This window comes from Carettochelys insculpta, chromosome 1, assembly GCF_033958435.1.
Source record: "Carettochelys insculpta isolate YL-2023 chromosome 1, ASM3395843v1, whole genome shotgun sequence".
Classification (NCBI taxonomy): domain Eukaryota; kingdom Metazoa; phylum Chordata; order Testudines; family Carettochelyidae; genus Carettochelys; species Carettochelys insculpta.
The window spans coordinates 349083019-349107644 of NC_134137.1; the positions used below are offsets into that span (position 1 = coordinate 349083019).

Genomic DNA, 24626 nt, shown 5'->3' on the forward strand with positions numbered 1-24626 from the left:
TTTGTCGTCTTTAGAATACAGTCTCTGAGCTTTCACCTTGGCTGCTCTTGTTTGCCATTGTTAACTGCTGCTTTTCTATCCTTTCATTCCCTCACTTTTCTCAGAGCTTCTGCTGTGATCCATTTTTGTGATACCTTATCCTCTTTCCCAATGTTTTATTGCAGGTTTCTTTCAAGGCTGTTTTAGTGTGTTCCCACATTTGTTCCACGGTAGCATCTTCTGGAATGAGGTTTACCAGCAGTGTCTATCTGTTGGACAACTCCACTTGGCAACCACCTGTGGTCTCTAAATCCTTCAACTGCTCTGTGTTGAATCTCAATCCTGACTTAGGCACTGTTGTGGTGTACTGCTTGAACTTGAGTGGTACCATGACCAAATGGTGGTCTGAACCTACACCTGCTCTTCTTCTAGCACAGACATCCTGCATTGATCTTCTGAAAAAAACTGCTTACCATGATCAGTCTGATTTTCTGACTGGTAGTCTGGTGAAACCCAAGCGACCTTATGGATCCTTTTGTGTGGAAAAAACACTAGCACCTATCACCAATCCACTGAAAGAACAAAAGTCACTGAAGCATTTTCCATTTTCACTCACAATGCCTGGGCCTTCTTTTCCCATGGTCTGTTCTCTGCCTGTATTTATGCTTCCAATTTTTGTACTGAAGTCACCCATCAAAAACAACATATCCTTCTTTGCTTTCAGGTTCACCACACTTCGTAGTTTTTCATAGAAGACTGTTTTACATTCTTCAGCTGCTTCATTGGTTGGTTCATAACATGGCACAATTAGTACCTTTCGCACTTCAGTGTAGAATCTGGTTGGGATGATGCACAATGATACTGCTGTCCACTCCATTAAAGCATGAGATGCCTCTCTTGATAACATAAATCCCACACCTTCTGTGTTTGGTACACCCCCTTCTTCATGTCCTGAATAGATGAGGTTACACCTGTCGACAGGTGTAGATGCTCAGATTGTGTCCATCTTGTCACACACAAGCTCATAACTGCAAGCTTGTAACATTTCATCTCTTTCCCTCCATGCTTCATATTCAATCTGAGCGGATTGGCAACTCTCCACAAGACTTGTGTAGCTGCAGGTTTCTTTGTAGATGTTTCTGTAACTTTTTTTTTTTTTTTTTAAACAGATACTGTTGTTAACCCTAAAAGTCAACCTCTTTTACCTCCAGGAGATGTGATCCAAATTTGTGTGGTCTCCACCCTTTGGCCTGTCCAGTTTGGGTGACCCTTTCAGGAGCTGTAGCTCCCATTATCATACCTCTCTGGGTCCTTGAGACACACAAACTATGACAAAGAATGGACCTAACATAGCCTAAAACAGAAGATTAAATTAACCTTATTTTACCAAATTTACTGACAGCCATTTTTAAATTGTGATTAGTACAAACCATTTATATAACATGGTAAATGCATAGGGTGTTTTGCAAACTGATTAACACATTTAAACACAATATTCCAATGAGTTTGTAATTTAAGTTATGCAAGACACCTAACAGGAATTCAGCGTATTTGATGCAGTAGTAATTAGAGACCCAACGTAACAGCAGAAGATAGAATGAGGGTGAGAGAAACATGACATAGTTAGAAATGAAAGGAAGATGACTAACAGCAGCATTTTGGACAAACTAAGAAAGAAGAGGAAGTAGTGAGATGCCATAGCTGGTCAAAATTATGTAATACTTTTCAATTTCATGTTAACTTACGTTCCATGCAACAATGGATCAAAAGGAGGATGCTGTGCTCCATACACATGTTGGATACTGAAGACAGAAAAAGAAGCAATCACAAATTTGATAAGGGATTTTTAAAAAAGATATATGTCAGCAACTTTCAGTCTTACAAAAGACAACTTTCCTATAAACGCCACAGAGGCCCCCATAATGTGTAATGTTGAACAGGTGGTTTAAGGATCTGATTTAGACTTAATTGGCATCAACTCCAGAAGTCTCCCCAGGTGCCTTAACGATGCAGCACTCAAATGGTAGCTGATGCAACATAACACATGTATTGCAGTAACTAAATGAGTTGAAAGTTTTAACATAAAATTCTCTTGTTTTTTCATTTTGTCCTAACATTTTCAAGAGTTCACTTTTTCAAGAAGAGATACAGAGGGCAATATTGGGTGCCACGTTATCAACCAATCATGACATCACGTCTAGTGTTATTTCACAGTGTACCTGCAATTGCCCCAAAACAGGATAAAAGTGTCACATTATAAAAACCCAAGGATGTCTGGTGAGAGCTGACTGAGAGTCAGTGTGAAGGACTGAGTAATTGCAGTCTAGATGTTTAGGCTCAGACTGAAGTAGTCTAGGACTTCATGAGGTGCCTTAACTTCAAGACTGCAATTGAACAGTCCCTTAGCCCAAAGCCCACAAGCCTGAGTCAGCTGGAATGGGCCAGCCAAGGTTATCTAACTGCAGTGGAAGCACAACTATAGTTAGGATGTATTATATGCTTTACAGCTTGCATGGTTTTATTAGACAATTACATCATGAACCATCCCAACAGCTCCTTCATAGTCACTAAAGTACATAAGGTCAGTCAGTTCAAGTCAGCCAGCATGCATAAGAGAACAAAAACAATAACAATACCATGAAATAAACAGTCCTGTAAATACAATTTCTTGTATAACACTCTTACAGAGCATCTAAAAAGGTTACTCTGAAAGCAATATGAGATATCTCCATCTCAAAACAAAAGTAAATTTACTGCAAATTTCAGCCTGGCGAACATCTGCTGAAATAAAAACTTCAGAGAGAATTGGGGAGATTAAAGAGACACAGGCTATCCTGTAGCATGAATATACTCAATGCTGTATGTTCCATACTGGTCATGGAGAGTGTCATACCTGCACTTAAACTACTACTTCATGGCACAGTTCTTAACCAACAACAGAATAAAAGTGAGTTTAGTGATATTTGACCCAGTAAATAAAAAAGTATTGTTAATCACCCTCTTATATAAACACATCCAGAGTAGATTGTGAAGTACTAATGTAGTTAGGATCATTCTCCGAAAGCAGGACCAAGTAAGTGGCAATGGACAACTGCTGTTCTTCTCAAAACTGCTGAAACTCATGTACATTTACCCGATTCCTCCTCCTTTTGCACAGCTACATGAGCTCATCTGGAGATGCTACACGCTCTGCTTTCAACAACATGTCAGTTTCCTACCTATTGGATACACAGAAAGCTCTATGAAAGCTACAAGATAGCAATGCCTGCATCAAAAACAGCTAAACCCAAGTAAGATGGAAGGAGAAAAACCCTCCTACAACTAATCAAGACACAGATCCCTTCCCATCAAAGGAATGTTCCCTTCATTCATCAAGAATTGTTTGGCCTCAAAGTCTTGCTCAACCTGTCACTGTTCTTGGACACCTGGGTAGCATCACTAGAGAGATATGCCCTCTTCTACCTCCTGCTTGCTAGGAATAGTCAACTATTCCCACTTCTATGCCATTATCCCCTTCAGACAGAGATGACCGAAACCTGCTGATGGGCTGGGGAAAATCTAAAACTTCAGCCATACACAAAGCAGCTTCAGTCAAACACCCCCACGCCCCAGCAAGGCCTCCCACCCTTAGTCTCACACTTCCTTCCAAGAAAGCAGCACCCCCTCCCTGCAGCACCCAGCTGTTGCTCCTTTCTCTTCCTGTGGGACGCAGCTCACAGGGTGTGGCAGTTGCCACAAAGGGAGGGGAGTCAGGCTATACTGTACCATGTGACTCAGCAGGGCTGGTAAACTATGGCAGAATCAGGGAGAAGGCAGCACATGACCCCACATACTGTTTCCCCCTTCACATTGCCTCTTCCCATTAGAGTAGATTATCATCATCCAGTGGTTCTGAGGCTGAAGGTCAAAGTAACAGATACTACAGATTTTGCAATGTGTAGCAGTCTGCATTCTCAGCAGGACAGACAGACAATTTCCACAATGTAGCTTTTTCCTATCCAGCCACACAACTATTTAATGCAGCAACTCAAATACAGCAGCAGCCTTTTTCTTTGGTCTTGACAAATTGAATCTTCCCCACCGGTATGCATTCAGAATACTACTGCAAAGACCTTTCTGTTAGCCTTTCACATTGACCGTATGACTCTGCTCTTTGCAGCCCTTCACTGGTTGCCTCCTCTTCCCTATTATAATAAACACAAACTACTTGTTTTGACTTTCAAGGCCATCATAACCTGCTCCCACCCTGCATATCATCTGTCCTCCTTTGAATGGTCCTAACATCAGGTTCCATCACCCACTTGTTAAATTTACAAACAAGCACCGTCATGCTTTCTCCCATGTTTTGTCTCATGCTTTGGAGAAGATCTACATAAACATCTGCCAAACCAACTCATCTCCCCTCAAACCTGTAATTTGCTCTGAGGCCTACAAGAACAAGAACATGGTGAGGCTGCTGGCATATGCAGACCACTGCCTCTCATGCTAACCAATGCTTATGCATTCTCTCTTTGGAATTCCTGACAAGTACCTGTGATATCTGGTCTTCTATTGGGGAATGAAGAAAGAGAAAGCTAATTCTTTGGAGCACAGACTGTATTTCTGACAACACCTAACACAGCGGGTTTCCAGTCCATTACTACAACTCCTAGGTGCTATGATATTATGTTAATAACTACATCACTCCCATATTTTATACTTTTTCTTCACTCCCAGCCTCATCTTTGAAACCACCAACATTCAGAACCCACTGACAGCATTCAGTTCTCCATCCACAAGCCCTTCCTAAAACTATTATGCACCACTAAAACAACAAGGTTTGTCCCATGACAGACAAAGATAATTCATTATTAGTCATGGAAGCTTGGCTGTTGAATAAGTTATACAGTTACTCCTCCAAATGAGAAGGGAAGGGAAAGAATAATACTTTCACCATGGCTCTGTTGTTACTAATATTCCAAAACTGCATGGAGAATAATACTTACTTTGATTCAGTATTAAGGGTTGTATAGAAATGCATGTTTATAACATGTGTGCAATGAAAAATTTGCAATACACTTGACTATTATTTCCTTTCTTGCTTTTAAAAGAAAATCAGTATGATCGCCACTTTTCTTTTTTCTTCTCACCAATCTCCATACATAACTTCAAAGCTAATGGTTTTGTTCACTGCCCACTGGTATTGAGGTCACCAGCCCAATACAATGTCAAGGTCTGTACTCAATTATTAGACTGAATAGCCAGATATAAAAATTAAAAACAGACACACGCAAGCCAGCTCTGTGAAATTAATGGATAGCTCTGAGGTTTGAGCATTGGCCTACTAAACCCAGGGCTTGCGAGTTCAATCCTTGATGAGACCATTTAGGGATTGGGGCAAATAGATGTCAGGGATGATGCTTGGCCCTACCAAGAAGGCAGGGGACTGGACTAGATGACCTCCCAAGGTCCCTTCCAGCTCTAGGAGATGTGTATCTCCAATTACATCATATCCTGTTATCTATGGCTTCTTCTACACTCACCCACTGCTGTCGGAGGTTGCACAGCAATGAGACAATTTGATGCAGGCTAATGAGGGTCTAACGTGCATATTCAGCACCTCATTAGCATAATGGAAGTCGTGCAAATTGACAGTGTAGATAGGGGCAGCTTTGAAATAAGTGCTCCACTTCAACACTCCCTTACTCCCCCATCTACACTGTCAATCTGCAAATTGAAATCTGCACTTCAAAATTCTCATGGCCGCCATTATGCTACTGAGGCACTGAATATGCATGCCTGCTTTGAATTGCCTCGTTACCATGCCACCTCTGATGGGAGGGGGCGAGTGTAGAAGCAGCCTGTGTGTCATGGCTTTCCAACAGAATCAATTCAAAGGCTGATTAAAGCCAGGAATGCAGCATATTTAGGGTGCAGATCCTCTCTTGGGGCAAGCTGTCGTAGACATATTGAAGTCAAAGGAGCAGTGAAAATTTCACAAAAACTGTGGACTGACCTTCCCTTTAGTTCCTGAAAAAGGGGGCTTAACATCATTCAGCAAAGTACTGTGAATGATCAAGAAACTGTACTGATAGATTCCAAGCACCTCGGTACTGCAAACAGTGTAAAATAAAAGATGAAGAAGAGAAGGACCCGGGGGTTGCTGTTCAAGAAGAAAACAAAAAGTGCAACAATGATAAAATCAGTAAGTTCTGTACATCTTGTGATGTGTAATGTGTACTCTAATACTGACTGGCTGTACAATCTAGGTTAGCATGACATTATTTTGAGTCTTCATATTTCCAAGTACAAACACAGTGTGATGGCAGTATGCACTACCTAGAATGAGTAAGAGTATTGCATGTGGCAATTACTAAAGGCACTCTGCCATCTGAATGATCATAGTGCCTTTTGGACCATCAGAAAAGACGATGTTTGTGAAAACAGATGGTGAAGAAAGAATTTTTCAGGATTCCCTTATTTACCTGCTCAGGTGATACAAGAGTTCTGAAGTTCTTTAACACTGTCAATCACTTTTCTTCTCATCCCCAAGCAGAAAGATCACCTCTCTATTTAACTATGTAATATCTCTGTGACACTTATGGTAACTGCTTGCATGCACAAGAAATCAGAGATCTTAAAACAGTTAACTGGTTAACTATTTTAACTTAAGTCCCGCCACTTGGTCCTGCCATAGCAATGGGGGTCTCAGGCCCCACACCCCAAGCCCACTCCTGTACCTCCCTCCCACCCAGAGCCTACATCTCAGCCAGCTCTTGCATCCTACATCCTCCAAAACCCCCACCCTGCTCTTGAACACTTCCCTCCTGCCCAGACCCCATGCTCCAACCCCACTTTCTGGCAGCTCCCTCCCACACATTGAGCCCCTCATTCCTGGCTCTAAACCAGAGTCTACAAAAATCCTTTAGCCCAGGCCCCATGGGCTCTGAGACTGGTATGCAAGGGGAATACAGGGAGTGTCTTTTTTCTGCTTCTCACTCAGGAACCAAGTCAGTGAAGTAGGTTTATGGTTTGCTCGGGTTTCTTTTGTTTGGTTATTTTCTTTTCGGCAGGGGTTGTTTGGGTTGGGTGTTTTGGGGGGGATTTTTTTTGTTTTGGATGACCTTCCTACAATATGTTAACAGACTTCTTAAATTATTGATGCTAGAACTGCATGCAGTAGTCAAGTAGCTCCTGCACCACTCTGAAACAGAAAGGTGTACAACTGAATCCAAAGTTATTTTAAAACTGGTTGAAGATCTCCCTGGACCACTGATGTTTATTTTAATAAATCCTAGAACACTAGAGAAGTTCCAAAGTACTGGAAGAAGGCTAATATTGTGTCAATCTTTCAAAAAGGTAAGAATGACCTAGTAATTATTGGACTGTTGACCCGATATCAACCCCAGTCAAAAAGAGGATGTAAAAAAATCACTTGTTAAAAAGTTAATGCTTTAATTTATATGTAATATACCTTTTTTTAAAAAATAAATTTTAAATTGCATTGACTTAGAATCAAGCCATCGTGAACTAAAAGAAGAGGAAATATAATTAATGACAATCAAGAGTTTTATGGGAAAATAGATTGTATGAAACTAACCTCATATGTTTTTGAAGTGATTACAAGTTTGGTGGATAAAGGTAATAGTACTGGTGGCATAAGATATGGAAGCTATGTCTACACTACCATACTACAGTGGTGCAGCTGCATAGACACTAAAGCAGACGTATCAAACTCAAGGCCTACTGAGGGTCATACAAACAAAAACTGATAAATTTCAGGGCCAAAGAAAATGTACGTCTAATGGAAAGTAGCAATTATTTATTATTATGGGTTATGTTTTAGGTATATTTTATAATATTTTTCAGGTCTTGTTTGAATGTAATACAATATTTTAATTGAGAATTTAATATTTAATATCCATGTTATTACTTTATAATTGTATTAGAAGTTCAGAAACTTTGAGAAAAGACACACAGTTAGGGGAAGAAAGAGATAGAAAACACTGATGATAAAAGCACACAAGGGAGAAAAGCTACAACATCTCACAGAAAGAAGGGACAGATGGCTTTGTAGTCAACATGCAAAGCCAGGTGTCAGGACGCCTGCGTTCTATAGCTAGCGCTGCACTCTCTGTGCTGTCAGTTTCATCATCTCTAAAAATAAGGATAACCTACAACACAAGAAATTCATGTAACCTACCAGCTCTGTTTTTGGGGAAACAAAACATGACTGCCTATCAGCCCTGTGCTCTTGGGGAGTCAGGGAGTGACACTCATGGAAAACAAATTCCCTTCCCCCAGGCCTCTGCTTGAATCAAAGACAAAACACTGAAACTGACAGGGGTGGACACACCAAAATGCTACCAACAAGGGTGACTGGATTAAGGAAAAACCCCTAGCCTCATCTGCATTGAAGATGGAACAGAAAGACATCTCCATTAGCATAATGAATGGAGAACAGCTCTTCCAAAGCAGGAAACTCACTGAACTCTGGGATACCGAAAGCAGGGAACCATTGTCTGATGGGAAATCTCTGCTCTAGAGTTAATGAACCCAGGCCTGCTCACATCCAAATTAGACCAGTTTTAGTAATGGATCCAAAATACTGAAACTGCCTAGTTGCATTGTGAGCTCAGCCCAAGGGACATCACCCATAGCCAGGCATGATCTGTAGCCATTATCTCACCTCTGTTTACTCATAATCAAACCCAGTGTTCTTCTTGAACTATTGTCCTGTCTCTATAAAAACATCTGTCCTTGCTCAAGAAACTGTTCTGATGCCTGGGTGTAAACTCTGCATCAGTTCCATTGAGACCTCCCCATCTCTTGCCTGATCATGCTGGAGGCTCTGCTTGTCTCCTACCCTCTGGATCCCCAGCTACCATCACCAGCTGGGATGCCCGTTCAGTGCAAGCTCCACGGAATAGCGAAGTCTCTGTCTCTCAGCATAGCCTCCTAACCTTGCCTTATGTAATCAGTTCTATAGTTTGCTAGCCCTAACGTTTGTAATCAGTTTATTTGCTATTGTAACTGTTAAATATATATTCAGTACCCAGAAATAAATAACTGTCACTGTTAAACTGGCTGCTTCTCTCTCTTTTTCATTTCCTCTGGCTCACTCTTCCTCAGAGGTGTTGTTTTGGCCTCTCCATTCACTCTGCAACAGCGTTTCTTGCACCTAAGCTAAAAGATCCCTTTAGTGCCCACAACTCCTGTTGGGTTTGCCCATCGAGAGGGTTACTAGCAGAATGATTGCACTGTGAAAGTGGGATTGGGGAGGGGGTACTGAACCAGGGTGGCATATGGGGGCAGCAGCTGAGAGCACTGTTTAACCCAGACACTGAGTCCAACGGCACATAAGGGCCACAGCTTGGCACTGCTGTGCAACCTAGCCCACTGAGTACAGGGACATATGACACTGTCAGCTGGTAAGTGCTGATTAACCAGTCCTCTCAGACGAGTACTGAGAGAGAGAGAGAGTGACTGTGTGTGTGTGCAAGCGCGCGCACGCACATGTGTGTGTATGTGCATGCATGCATGCGTGTGAGCCCAGGGTGGGAAGAATTTAATCCTGTGGACCCTGTGTCAGGCAGAACAGCTCCATGGGGAGGGAATGAGCAGAAGGGAGAAGTAAAGCTTCTTAGGAACACTAGTGTCACAAGCAGCACACTGATAGAATTCTCACCTCTTCCCCGCTTGGTGACAAGTGTCAGAGAGGTAGCCATGTTAGTCTGTATCTTCGAGAACAACAAGGCCTGCGGCCCCTTATAAACTAACAGATATTTTGGAGCACAAGTTTTCGTGGGCAAAGACCTGCATCTGATGAAGCGGGTCTTTGTCCATGAAAGCTTATGCTCCAAAATATGTTAGTCTGTAAGGTGCCACAGGACTTCTTGTTGTTCTCTTCCCCACTATAACCCCAAATAAATGAGCATACCCCAGAGTAGCAGGCAAATCTGGCGACAGTCATGAGTTACCAACATGAACAAACGAATGGGCTTTGAGATTTGTGACTGGAAGGAACAATAGCAAGAGTTAATTTAAAGCAGCGGTATCTGACGGGAATGGAGCTGTACAGACTCAAAGAATGAAGATGAAGGCTGAGAAAAACTGATCACCACCAGCTCGCTAGTCGAACACCCTGATGTCGTGTTGCTAAGGGCGTACTTAAGTTGGAATATTTCCATTGTACAGGGTTTGCATTGTCAATCATTGTGACCAGGTTTGAATGATACTTAGGCTGATTTTACTTATTTCCATCTGACCTTCATACAGGGTGTGTACAATACAGTGAAACCCCTCCCCTTCCCCAAGAGCAGCTTCTCTCTCCACATGGAGATTAGAGACTCCCCTTTCCTTCCACTCCCTTTCAGTGGGACACACAAGGCATTTTTTCCCTGCAGAAAGGAAGCAGGGAATGAGGAAAAGGGGCAATGGGTGGCCCTCAGTAGGGGAAGAGGTGATGGGGAGAGAGACCAGGTCAGGGTCTCACAGCTTCTGTGGCTATTGTCCAAAGTCCAGAAAGGATATTTCCTTTCAGTCCTACCCAAGGAGAAACACTGCACTCCCATCTCCCTCTCAGACCCCCTCCCCTCCAGTTTACACTGCATTTCCCAACTAATTTCTCTGCACTTCCTTCTCAGACATTCTGGGGTTTACACTGCAATCTCTGATCACTGTGTTCTCCTCCTTTCAGATTCTTTGGGGATTGGCTCCCTGAGATTTTAATACACACATGCCAGACGCAGACAACCTGAGGAGCCAGGATTCGTGTTTGTCCTGCCACCGGTCACTCATGCACGCCGGAGAAGGATGTGTGGCCAGGTGGGCTGCACGTATATGTTTTATTAACATATAGTCACAGACCACAAAAAAAAAAAAAAAAAGGTCAAGCCATATGCAGCCTCTTGGCCCGACTGCTAGCTGGATACGGCTGCACTAAAGCTTTCATTGCTGCAATAAATCTCCCTTGCAGAGAAGAAGCAACTTGCTTAACAGATTTCTTCCCCAACCTAATGCTTTACACTTGGGCATAGGTCATCTTAAATGCACCTCTCAAAGACACACATTTTTCCACACCTCCTGAGTAATGCAGCTGCGTGATCCCACTTTCCGATGTATTCCTGCCTTAGACTTCTGTAAGACATTTTATTTGATGTCTCTCTAAAACCATGTCATCCAATAAGCTTCCCATTTGCTACATGTGGTGAACAGGAGAGATCAATGTGGCAAAATGCCACTCAGTGACTCAGTAGAGCCGCATACATGGGGTGCCCCTCTGCCTGCTTCACATATATACACACACACCACCACAAGTGTGTGGAGGCAGTGGAGGAGGCAGCCTCTGCAGCCCTTTCCCTGGAGCAGCTCCTGAGGCTTTGGCCAGGAGACGCACACCATGCCCCACGACACTGACCCAGCGCAGCTCCACCCCAGCGGCTCCTTCTCAGCACAGCTCCTGTGGCTTTAGCACAGCTCTCAGGGCTGTGCAGCTTTGGGCTGAGTAGCTCCGGCAGTGCAGCAAGTCACTGGGGTGGGTTGGGAACAGGGTGCCTGGCTGCTGGGGCAGCACGGGCATGTGGCAATTGGTGGACTTTCTTTCAGACATCACTGCTGTAAAGTTATGCTCTAGTTCAAACAGGGATTAATTCAAGGACATCCTATGGGCTATTACATATAAGCTGTGTCTACACGTGCACGCTACTTCGAAGTAGCGGCACTAACTTCGAAATAGCGCCCGTCGCGGCTACACGCGTCGGGCGCTATTTCGAAGTTAACTTCGACGTTAGGCAGTGAGACGTCGAAGTCGCTAACCTCATGAGGGGATCGGAATAGCGCCCTACTTCGACGTTCAACGTCGAAGTAGGGACCGTGTAGACGATCCGCGTCCCGCAACGTCGAAATTGCCGGGTCCTCCATGGCGGCCATCAGCTGGGGGGTTGAGAGATGCTTTCTCTCCAGCCCCTGCGGGGCTCTATGGTCACCATGGGCAGCAGCCCTTAGCCCAGGGCTTCTGGCTGCTGCTGCGGCAGCTGGGGATCCATGCTGCAGGCACAGGGTCTGCAACCAGTTGTAGGCTCTGTGTATCTTGTGTTGTATAGTGCAACTGTGTCTGGGAGGGGCCCTTTAAGGGAGCGGCTTGCTGTTGAGTCCGCCCTGTGACCCTGTCTGCAGCTGTGCCTGGCACCCTTATTTCGATGTGTGCTACTTTGGCGTGTAGACGTACCCTCGCAGCGCCTATTTCGATGTGGTGCCACGCAACGTCGAAGTTGAACGTCGACGTTGCCAGCCCTGGAGGACGTGTAGACGTTATTCATCGAAATAGCCTATTTCGATGTTGGCTTCACATGTAGACGTAGCCATAGAAGATCAGAGTAGATGACCACAGCCATCCTTGCTGTCTCTACAATCTATGAATTTCTGCAAAGTGTAATGAATCCTCTATTCTCTACACACTACCTGATTGATACACATAAAGATTTGTAACTGAAACCTACTGAGATGAGCTAGTCAAGTAACTGAATGGTTTGACACATAAAAATTCCAATTGTTAGTTCAACTCCAGGAAAAGCTTCAGACAAGACCTGAAAGATATCCTGGCATTCTTTCAAGCATGGAGCAAAGAACTCTCTGCTGTGGCTACCACACAACCAAAGTGATATTAACAAGAATCTGTTCAGAGAGACAAGGTGGGTGAGATAACATTTTTTCATTAGATTAACTTCTGTTGATGAGAGAGACATGCTTTCTAGCTTACAAACAGCTTTTCGTCAGGTCTGGGAAACTTAGTGAGTTAAAGAAGGGGAAGGACATGGCTGCAATACCACCTACCTTAAATTACACCTTACCATTTACTCAAAACAATCTCTTCCATGTGGCATTTAACTGTGGCATTCTGTGTAAGTTTCCCAGACCTGAGGACAAGCTCTGTGTAAGCAACAAAACTGACCTCTCTCAACACAATAAGTTGGTCCAACATAAGACCACACTCCCATATTTCAAGGCACAGGGAGCCTGGGAATCAATTATTTTTGGTCTAATGTACATCCCTCAACTGAAGCAACAAAGGACAGGACTCATGTTCTGCTTCTTCACACAATGCACAACCTGTGGAAGTCCTTGCTAGAAGATGCTGTGAAGTCCAAGAGTAAAACAACATTCAAAAAGAGCTAGATAAATTCATGAAGACTAGGCCCATTAATGGCTGTTAGCCAGGATAGGCAGGAATAGTGTCCCTAGCCTCTGTTTTATCTGACGATCAGCACAGATGTGAAGGATAAATCACTTTATAATTGTCTGTTCTTTATGACTGCAATTCCCTCTGAGGCACCTGGCACTAGTCACTGTCAGACGCCAGAATACTGGGGTAGACGGTCCTTTGGTCTGAGCCGGTATGATTGCGCGTACCTACAGCTGTGCTCACCAGAGCACACAGCTATTTCCAAGCGCTTGTCAGTTTCGCGGCTATTCCTACAACTGCTGTAAAACAAGAGCTGCGCTGCTCTCCCACCCTCTGCAGTGCAGCGCCGGACACCGGGGACGCGCGCAGAGCCGCTCCCAGCACCAGGTCAAGGGACCAGTCTTCCCCCCTCCTCCCCTCCCCAGGCTGACACGTGACCCTCCATCTTCCAACACCCCCACCCGGCCCGGAGCCAGCCTCCTCCTCACCACTCGCTCACCTCCCCGGCACCTTCGAGCTGCTCCGCTTCCAGAATTGCTTCCTGCCGCCGTCGTTCGCCATAGCTCGCGTCACCTCATCCCCTTCGCCGGAGCGCGGCGTCCGCTCGCCTCCCCGGGGCGCTGCCCAATTCCGGGGAGTTTACTCCATCCCAACCGCTTCCCACTTACTAGACGCAGAGCGCGGCCATGTTGACACCAGGAAAAAAAGTCTACCCCCATTGGCTGGCGGAGTCGCGCGCCAATCGGAAGTAAGTTTTCTCACCGTTGGGTCAGAGTCATCCAATCAGGACCAACCAAGCTGCGGTCGGACGACTGGGAGCCGCTCCGAAGAGAGGCGGGGGACGAGAGCCGGAGCAGCCATGCCCCTCCTGTCGCCACTCCCCCTCCCTCAAATGCCGCCCACTCCCCCACCATCTCACCCGCGTGCCTCACCTCAGCCCCCTTTGGTGTGTGCTGGGGACGCTGTACCTTGTCTCTGCGGTCATAGGGTCAGTCTTCTGGGGTGTGATTTCGCACATCTGGCAGGCATGCACAAAATCGACCTATTGGGGACGGCTGTGGACCCTGTTCTCACGTAGCATGAGGAGAAAGGTAGCTTGATGGGACAAACTCTCCCGTCCACCTTCTTCAGGGAGGGCAGCCAGGTGAGTAGGTTGCAGATACATCCATTCTAGCTATGCAGTGTAGCTCGAAATGCATATATGTAATCGACTTACTTTCCCTAGTGTAGACATAACCTCAGTGAACAATCAGGATTTACTTGGGGGTAGAGAGTCTTTAATGTGCCTCTTGCAGTTTACTTTTTGCCAGAGCTCAGGCGTGTGTATGAGACACACCTAAGACAAAATTGGCATGCAACTGAAGAGTGCACAGGTGACAGAATCACCTCTCTGATGGCTATTTTTAAATCTGTTACTGAGCGTATAGGGAGATTGAATCTGGACGCTCAGTAACACATTGAAAAGCAGCAGTCCTACGACAAGAAATTTCAAAAATAAAATGCCAAGAGAAATGTCAGAGCTTCAATTCATTTGCAAATTTGACCCCATCAACCAATGATTGAACAGAGACTGGGAATGGTTGGCCCATTACAAAAGCAGTTTCTTGGCTCTGGATGTTCACACCTCCGCATTAGCTACTGAAAATGGGCCACATTCCCCCCTGACTGAACTGACTTGATTTCTCCTCTCAACGTTCACAACTCCACATTAACTGCCGATAATGGGCCACATCCACCCTGACTGAATAGATCTTGTCATCTCTGGCCCTCCCCTTTACTGAGACTCCCTCTTTAAATTCTCCTCTGAAATCTCCCCATTCATGCATCTGACAAAGTGGGTATATATGAAAGCGTATGCTCCAAAATATCTGTTAGTCTATAAGGTGCCACACAACTTCTTGTTGTTTTTGAAGATACAAATTAACTTGGCTACCTCTCTGATATCTATAGCTTTAACATTAGCCTAGGACAAAAGACATATAATACACAGTCCTCTAGCTACTTATGTGCCCACTTAAGTGTAGAATATTTTAAATTGTATATAGACTATAGAATAGAAGTAGGCCCTTTGTCTTAAATAGAACAACTCACATGGATAACTAGTTTCGGGATTAGTACCTAAAATTGTTGATGTAAGTTTGGCATATAACAATACTTTAAAAATGTAAATGACCATAAAGAAAATTCTTGATAAATGAAAACATAAACTGTTTTCTTAAAGTAGTAATACTGCTAAGCTCTGCTTATCTTGACCCTGAAGACAAATTTTAATTAAAATGAAAGTACACAAGTTTTCTAAATGAAACATACTTTTCATCTTATAATAATACTAGACCATCTTTTTTGCGCTGTCATACACAATACTTGGATTGTATTTTATTTTTATTTTATTTTGTGCTTCTGAAACCAGTATAAATCAGTTATTGGTGTAATCAGTTGAAGTTTATAAAATTGACAGAGAAGGAAAAGAGTTGTTCTGCCAAGATCCTGACTGTCATTTGCTTCATATATTGATGAAAACTTCATATGTCATCACATCATTCTTCTTAGACTTTAAAAACTTGAGGTGCATGGGGAAAGTAAGTCTTCAAAGTGCAAGGAAGAGTGATCTTGCAGAATTTTGAGATGCATTTACTGGGATAAAAAGTCCTAGAATGCCAACAGAACCTTCCTATTTTTTAGGGAGGTAGCTCTGGTGATCTGTCTTCATTTGAAATTCCTGCACATTTTCCAGTACATTTCAGTGCAACTTTATTTTATCTAACATTAATCTCTGTAATTACTATCTGAGGAAATAAAAATAGCATTTTCCATGGAGGAAATGTGTTATGTTAGAGAGGAAATTAGCAAATATTAGAATTTTTGCAAATTTGATTGTATTGGCTTTGCTATTTATTTAGTTTTGGAAAAGCTCCATAGTTTTCTTTTAATAAAAAACCAGAAATTCCACTCCCAAAATATAAGGATATTCCATAGCTTTTATTTTGTGTTTTTCCCTTCACCATTATCTGGTATTTTGGATATCGTTTTTGTTTTTATTTACTAGTTCAGCATTTCTCAAACTGTGTTCTGTGGAATACTGGTGTTCTAAGTGATGTGAATAGGTGTTCCATGAAAAAATGTTGATGTGAGAGATATTTTCCTTCTAAAATATTAAATATGAAATTATGTATGTATCAAAAATACTAATGTATTTGAATAGTATTTAGACTGTAGGAATATTAATATTTATAATGCATTCATAGTAGTATAGATGTTGTTATGCAACTTGTCCCAAAACAATCAGAGTCAATTCGGATTGTTTCAGGATATGTCATGTTCAGAGAAATCACATGATGCTGCACCTGACATGAGGATCCAACTCTCCAGCATCGTTCCTAATCTTATGTGGATTTGTAATCAAAAGATTCAAAAATATTCTTCCTATTTATAAAGACACTAAATTTAAAAATATTTTTCATAGCTAATTCGTTTTGTATTTTTTTCGTAAAAAAATTTAAATCTCTAAGGAAGGAGTCGTTTTTTGAACAATATTGTCCTTTCAATTTTTGTACAAGAGAACAACATTGACCTTTTTTTTTTGGCTGTTACAGTGATGTTTTGCTTTGGGTTGTACTTAATGTTTAATTTTTATACTTAATTATAGGGTTAATAACTGTCATCATAGCAGAAGGAAATAAGTGTTTAATTCAGGTAGTTTTCTCTTGGTTTTTTTGTTTGTGTTTTTGGGGGTTTTTTTGTTTTTGTTTTTGTTCTTTGTAAAATAAAAGACATATAAGAAGACTAACTCCTTTAAATCACCATTGAACATTACGTTCATGAAACCCTCCACCCACCCACCCCATCCAGCATACATGTCTTCCATCAATATAGTCCAAGCCCAGAAGTGTTCCTTGTCCAAATTAGTTTGGGAAACACTGTACTAGGTAATTTTTTATGTATTTGTTATCACTCAGAATCACTTAAAATCTCTTTTGTTTTAGGGTTTAGCTAAACCTGGGTACCTTCAAATGAAAAGCCTGGGGAAAGTCTCAGCTCTGTGAGCAAAGGCTGTGGCATGTGTCACACATCGAGGGGAAGATAAACTTTATTAATAAGCTTACATTGTAGAGATCCCCATGCACTGCAAGATGCTCTGATTCTGGGTTGATATTCCAGCAGGGGCAGAATGGCAGTGGGGGAGCAAGCCTGGGAATCTGAGAAATATGCTGTCTTTGAGTGGCTTAGGTAAAGCTTTCAGGTAACTCAGTTAGGTGTGTGGTGCTTCCTGTGGTCTTGTTGGGTGATAACAGGGCCTGGAAAGGCAGGCGGTATGTCACCAGCAAAGCAGTGTAATAAAAGGATCAGCTTAACTGGGTGAGCTGAGGAACACAGTGGTTCCCACAGCTCCATGACTGCACCCCAGGAGTGAGAAACCACCACAGCAATCTTACTCATTAGTGTTAGAGCTGGTGTGCTGCTCTTCCCAAGGGAGCTATTCCTATAGACTTCTCCACACACAGTGTGCACTGTTTATCTTAAGGTGATTTTAAACAGATGCAATCAAACCAGTTTAAAAGGCTAAGCGGACACCTATTTCACTTTAAAATCAATTTAGTTCTGTTTTCCTTAAATTAATAGGGAACAGTTTAAGCAAACTGAAATAAGCTACTAACACTGCAATTAGTGTCTGCATACATGACTGCAACAGTTAAATAAACTGGTACAAATATGTGTAGCCAAAGCCTGCAGTTCACAGTATATAATATCTCACTGTAGAATTTGTCGATATCATCCACCTGTTTGCTAAACTAGTGCAATCTTGTAATAAAAGTCTGCCTTTTCAGTTAAATCATTTGCTGTTGTGTTTCATACTGTAACAGGAGGGCAGATGCCTCAATCTTTTGAAAACTTTTTAAACTTTGACATGCAACCATCTGAAATTTTTCCCCTTTCTAAACACACACTCTACCCTCTTATAATGGCTGATCAGCAAGATAATTTTGGTGTCCACCATTCCATAAAACACATATACTACAATAAACACTTTTATAATTGCAGAAAAGACAACTATCTCAGTAATGTACACAGTATAGAAACACCAGAAAGCACAGTCGTTTCCCTGAAAACTACACTGAGACACAAAAGGAAAAACATACAAAGAGATCAGAGCGTCAGTTTACGGGGTTTTGATAGCTCCATGTGGCTTTGCTTTGTTTATGTGTATGTCATCCCCAAGGCTGTCCCTAGGGGAGATGTGGGGACTGGGACAACCACCCCAGTGTACAGGGCAACCACACCTCTACTACAGTCCTCTGCTCCATCACCACCTTCCACCCCACTTCTACCACAAACCCCTTCCCCGAATTATATGAGCCATGGGAATATCTGGGGGAGAGCTTGGCATGGGGTGGTAGCAGGCGCCCCCCCCCCCCCCCCCCGCACACACACACACTCACCAAGGTGTCCAGAACCAGAGATACCTGGCATGCATGGCAGCCTGCTCCACTTTGCCCCACCTCCCAGCCTCTTATGCTATTCTTCACTGTGGTAGTGGGAAGTGGAGACACCTGGGACTGGGGCTGGAGTACTCCGCTTCCTGCCGCCACAATGAAGTGAGCTCAACAAGCTGGGAGGTGGCCGGCAGGGCGGGGCAGAGAGGAACAGGCTGCCAAGTCATTCTGGCCACCATGGTGAGTGCAGAAGGGCCCGATCCCTGCTGCCGCCCCATGGCAGCTCCCCAATTAGCACCCCCAGGCTGCCTTGGGCTCCACCATAGGATGGTTGAAGCAGTCACTGAAAGCCCCCACCCCCCTCCCCTGAAGCATGGGGCCTGAGGTGGCTGCTCTGAACTGTCCTATGAACAGGTCAGCTCTGGTCATCCCCTCCCACCTGCCCTTCCATCTAGCCATTACCATCTGGCTAATTCTGAACTTCTCAAATTTCTTGGCACCATGACCCTTTTCTGATAAAAAAATTACTATGTGACCCCCTGGAGGGGGACTGAAGCCTGAGCCCACCTGCCTTGGGTGGCAAGGCCAAAAGCCAAAGCCTTGTCAGTCTGGACGGGAGGGCCAAAGCCCAGGGGTTTCATCCTTAGGCAGGGGGCCTAAGGAGGCCTGTGCCCCACCACCTAGAGCTGAAGCTCTTGGGCTTTGGCTTTGATCTTGAGCAGTGGAGTTCAGGCTTTTATTTTTTCCCCAGGCTCTAACAAGAAGTCTGAGCTAGCCCTGACAATCTTATTAAAAGGAGGTTACAACCGCTGGGCTAATTTATTATACGTGTCACAGAAGAAATGGCTCTTTAGAAGGAATTTGAACGAGGAGAGAGTAATTATGATGCTTTAGAAGTTCACTCAGACTAGTAAAGGGTTGTGTCACTGCCCACCCTGTAATCCTGGGTTCTTCTCAGCTGTACAGCTTTGGCTCAGGGCCACGACCCTGCAGCTTGCTCACGGAACAACAACGCCAGCCTGGCTTCCAGCAGCCTTCTCAGAGACACCAATGCCCCCTCCAAGCCCCAGTTTTTCCCCACGTCTTCCTTGCAGTTTCTAGTCTCTCTCAATGGACCCTCACGGTAGCTATCAAGTTTGCTGCCTCCAGAGAAGAAGAACACACAGACACAGAAGCCTTTTTTTTCAATCTGAAGATTTTACTTTATTCTAAAACACAACACACAGATGGCTTTATAATAAAACAAGTATAAGGATATGACAAAGAACAGAGCTTTAAGTGATAAGTAAGAACAGAAGAGAGAAACGTGGTTACAACAAAACAAAGCATGGCTTTCTAGTGACTGACACACTTCATGTTACAATATTTTATCAAAGTGTGTTTCCCACCTATGACCATTTCCAGCTACTCATGCCTCTCAAACTTGGAGGATTCACTTTTCATTAACTCTGGGGGTGTTGCACCTGCTCATCCCTGAGACGACAAGCCCCAAAATCCTTCAGCAGTCCCTTCCATATCCTCAAAGTTTTGTTGTTTTTTTTTTCAAAAAAGTCAGGGGCTTAGCTTCCCACGTCCAGCAGGGAGCTATCACCACATGAATTTGTTTAGTCTCCTCTGACATTTCCAATGAGAATGAATAGCCCATTTTCTTTGCCACACCTATCTTTGTTTGCAGTTGAGCCTGGGAGGTATTGACCATTCTCCTTTGTCTGGAAAAAAAACTGTTTTTGCCTCTTTGGTCTGTTTACAGACTCCAAAACATAATAGCAGAAATTATTCATTATTTTACGCATAAACAATGAGAAGTCCTGTGGCAGCTTACAGGCTAACAGATTTATTGGAACATAAGCATTCATGGGCAAAGACCCACATCATCAGGTGCCACAGGACTTCTTATTGCTTTTGTTGCTGATACAGACCAACACAGCTACCGCCTGATAATTTTACACATAGCATTCTTCTGTACATTTCACAATGATATTAATAACCAGCATAATATTAGTTCTCAGATGAAGTTAGTTCAAAGATTTCTAATATAAGTGTGTTAGATGCTATTCAGGCCAGCTGAAATCTACTGTCATATGCCAAGTTGCCCCTTGTGATCTGGAATGAGGCTGCTCTTAGGGTCACATGAATTCCCTAGCAGGCCAATTTAGGAAGGGCATTCTATACAAAAATAAGAACAGAATGCTACAAGCACCGATGGCATTGTGGGATAAGCCAACAGAGTGGGCAGCTTTTGAGAAGAAGATAAAGTAATGAGATTTGAAGTTATAAGATAAGTAGGGGGAGAGCTGTGCAGGACCATACAGGATAGCACAAGAAGCTTGAACTTGATGCTGTGGAGAAGACGAGCCAATAGAGGGATTGAAAAAGGGTATAATATGTCCAAATGGTCAAGTAAGGAAAACTTATCTGAGTAATTGCCCTTTGCATGGAGTGGAGAGGCACTGTGTGAGAGGCACAGAGGCTAGAGGTGAAGTGGAGGTTGCAGTAATGAAAAGAACTTCCTGTAGGAGAGTTTGACTTGCATGGACAGAAAGAAAAGGTCAGCTTTTAGAAATGCAGTGGAGTAAGCAGCAGCAAGATTTGGACACAGACTGGATATGTGGGAGGACATGAAGATTACCCTGAAAGACAAGAAGATGATGGTGCTTTCAAAAGTAACAGGGATTCAAATGAAGGGAGATGGTTTGGAACAGAAGAATGATTTCAGTTTTGGTCTTAGTAAGCTCAGACAGAGTGGGATATTTAAAGGTTCAGAAAGACAGGCCGAGACTCAGGAATGGGCCAATGTAGATTTGTGGGCAGTTTGCCAGAGATAACAATGCACATGACATGTGAGGCTAAGTTCACCCAAAGAGAACGTATAAAGGGACAATAGATGAGGTCAACGATAAAATGATTTGGTAAATAATAGCAGAAGGAAGAGGAGGAGAAGAACCTGCCAAAACAGACACTGTATGAATTGCTGGAGAGGTCAGAAAAACAAAAAGCACAGAATCACAAGAGCTAAAGATGGCTAACATATCAAGAGGAGGTTATGATTGATGTCTCTTCTGCTTTTACATGGTTAAGGAGAGTCAGTATAGAGTACAGACCCTGAGATTTGACCAAGAATAGGTCATTAAAGACCTTTTTGAAGACAGTTTTACTAGAGCAGAGACATACATTAACTGCATTTGGGTGAAGGGGAGAAAAGTATGTGTTGGAGAGATAGCATGGTAGCTTTTTCATGATGGAGGAGAAGAAAAAAGCATATGTGTATAATGATGGGAAGAAACGTGAGGAGAGGGAGAGGTTGAGGATAAGTGAAGAAAACCAGATTGTAGTATGGGACTACTTGTATTGTAGTATGGGACTACAAGTAGAGGACTATTTGTATTCTATTGTAGTATGGGACTACTAACAAAGATCCCCAGCCTCATAAAAGCCATGTAGAAAACAGAGTTAGGAAAGCATAGAGTGCAGGGGATCAACCATCTCAAGGGAAGAGAGCAGGCAGAAAATTGCTGAGAGCAAAAGAGAGATAATCAATGCTGATTTACTGGGAGAAAAAAAAAAAGAACCAGCTGGACATGAGGAAGTAGAAGTGAGAGCAAGGAGACATGCAGCTAAAGTGGCAGGCACGTGATCAGCATGGAAGCTGAAGGATGTATTGAGAAGAATAAAGAGCCAGAAACCAAGAAGGGGAGGAAGGTGGCTAGTGGTGGGTGAGAAGGGAAGGGTTGAGGAGGGCAGCAGACAGCAGCAGAGAGGGTGGAAAGGAGAAAAGAATCAGATGGATTTCTGCTCAGAAGGAAAGAGTGGTAAAACAGAGGAGTGAAGAATTGGAAGGAGCAAGGGCAAAGATCTCCAGTATCCAGAGTGTAAGTTATGGAGACCACCAGAAGCATGGCTACAAAGACAGCATCTGAAAGGGATCCAAAAGATGGCCAAAAAAGAAGGGAGTGAGTGATGAAAAGCTCATAGATTATTATAGTCGTTTTGGAGCTGGAGGGGTCTGGAAGGCTGTAAGTTTGTGAGGAAAGAACCAGTGAGGCAGAAGGTGGTGCCAGGGAAAATAACAATGTAAAGAGGGTGAGGCTTGTGGGAAGCCCAGCATGGGAGCAGAGATCATGTGTGCCAGCGTGGGCTCAGAGTTAGAATGAATTGGAAAAGGAGAAAGATCAGGATGGGAAAGAGAAGGGTAGGTAGAGCTGGGAATACTAGCAATGGATGGGAATGTTAAAATTCCCCTTGGCCGTGTCTACACGTGCCCCAAACTTCGAAATGGCCATGCAAATGGCCATTTCGAAGGTTACTAATGAAGCGCTGAAATGCATATTCAGCGCTTCATTAGCATGCGGGCGGCAGCGGCGCTTTGAAATTGACGCGTCTTGCAGCCGCGCGGCGCGTCCAGACGGGGCTCCTTTTCGAAAGGGCCCCGCCTATTTCGAAGTCCCCTTATTCCCATGAGCTCATGGGAATAAGGGGACTTCGAAGTAGGTGGCGTCCTTTCGAAAAGGAGCCCCGTCTGGACGCGCCGCACGGCGGCAAGGCGCATCAATTTCGAAGCGCCGCTGCCGCCCGCATGCTAATGAAGCGCTGAATATGCATTTCAGCGCTTCATTAGTAAACTTCGAAATGGCCATTTGCATGGCCATTTCGAAGTTTGGGGCACGTGTAGACGTAGCCCTTTACTCCTCAGAGAAGATTTTACCTGTCTAGCTTGGTAGCCACTGATGCAGAAATTCACAGATACATATTAAAGCAGCGATGGGAACCCATCAGGGTAATCTGACTGCAGGCCATGAGACACTTTGCTGACATTGACTATTTGCTGGCACCGCCCCCCACAACTCCCAGTGGCTGTGGTTCACGCTTCCAGCCCATGGAAGCTGTGGGAATGGCATTGGCTGGCAAAGGGACCAGAGGGACATGCTGGCTGCTGCTTCCCACAGCTCCCATTGACCAAGAATGGCAAAATGGGCCACTAAGAACTGTGGGGGATGGGGCCGTTGGATGGTCAATGTCCTCAACATGTATTGTGGCCCACAATCAGATTACTCTGAAGGGCTCCCACCACTACTTTTTGGTATATATGTAAATTTCTGTATCAATGGCTACTGGGCTTGCCACAGTTTGCCCATCGCTGCCTTTAGGCAATATCACAGACGCCGGAGCCCCAAAACCCAGTGTGGGATTGTGTTTGTTTATAATTCCATTCAGTTATAAAGCCAGCACCTTACTAGGCTGTGACCATCCTTAGGGGAATACTATGGACCTTCAGAATGAAAACTGTTTAAGATAGTCAGTGAAGACAATTTAAAAACAGTGGGATAATTCTCTACTCCATGCACTGGCTTAAAATGTCATAATTCCACTTATGAGGGAATTACTTAACCATAAGACTCTTTTGGGGCAAACCTCATTTATAGACTTTGGTTATCTCTGAATAATGTGACTGATCTTGATAATGAAAGATCTTACACCTGACAGCAAAGTCCTAAAGGAGTAACACAAATCAGAGTATCAGAGAACCTATTAGGATAAGTGATTCTTAGCTAACCAGCTACTACTTCCAGTTTCATTAGTCACTGTGATTTCCTTAAGTTAATAGTGCACATTTTACATAAACAATAAGAGACAGATATGTGCACGGCTTATATAGCCAATTTTGGCCATGTTCCATAAATAGATCTCTTTCCATTTTGGCCATAAGATTAGCAAGATTCTGAAAAGACATGCTGCTACAATGCATGCACGGAATGATATACTTTATATATTCAGTAACACTGAAAGAAGAAAACCGAAACAGGAGAGAGTGTAAATAAATGCTGCTCTCTGGGTAAATGTCTGCAATGTTCAATGTCATTCTGCCTTCACAAGTAATCAGTGTGAGAGTTCAAAAATAAAATTTGCCACTCACCAATATTCTCGCAGCAGGAGTCATGTTTATATTCAATGCAATTAAAATAACAAAAACCCAAAAGCACTTATAGGGTTATAATGGACTGATTGACATTACGACACATTCTATTGAATGGCAATGTATAACACCACCACATTGT

General features: G+C 43.5%; 2 protein-coding genes across 5 annotated transcripts in view; one reads left to right on the plus strand and one right to left on the minus strand.

Moving 5' to 3' along the window:
• Positions 1-13832, minus strand: part of TBC1D22A (TBC1 domain family member 22A) — a 441404-nt gene extending 427572 nt beyond the window's left edge. For 2 of the 3 annotated variants that reach the window (XM_074984136.1, XM_074984135.1), the window contains exons 1-2: positions 13641-13832; positions 1725-1781 (exon numbers count right to left, since the gene is read on the minus strand). In XM_074984136.1, the coding sequence (XP_074840237.1) occupies positions 1725-1781; positions 13641-13702 (119 nt within the window). In that variant the 5' untranslated portion in view covers positions 13703-13832. The remainder of the gene's footprint in view (positions 1-1724; positions 1782-13640) is intronic. The other variant, XM_074984137.1, reaches the window with a different exon arrangement.
• Positions 13833-13972: 140 nt separating this feature from the next.
• Positions 13973-24626, plus strand: part of CERK (ceramide kinase) — a 131985-nt gene continuing 121331 nt past the window's right edge. For both annotated transcript variants that reach the window (XM_075015922.1, XM_075015932.1), the window contains exon 1: positions 13973-14285. The gene's annotated coding sequence lies outside the window, so the exon portion shown is untranslated. The remainder of the gene's footprint in view (positions 14286-24626) is intronic.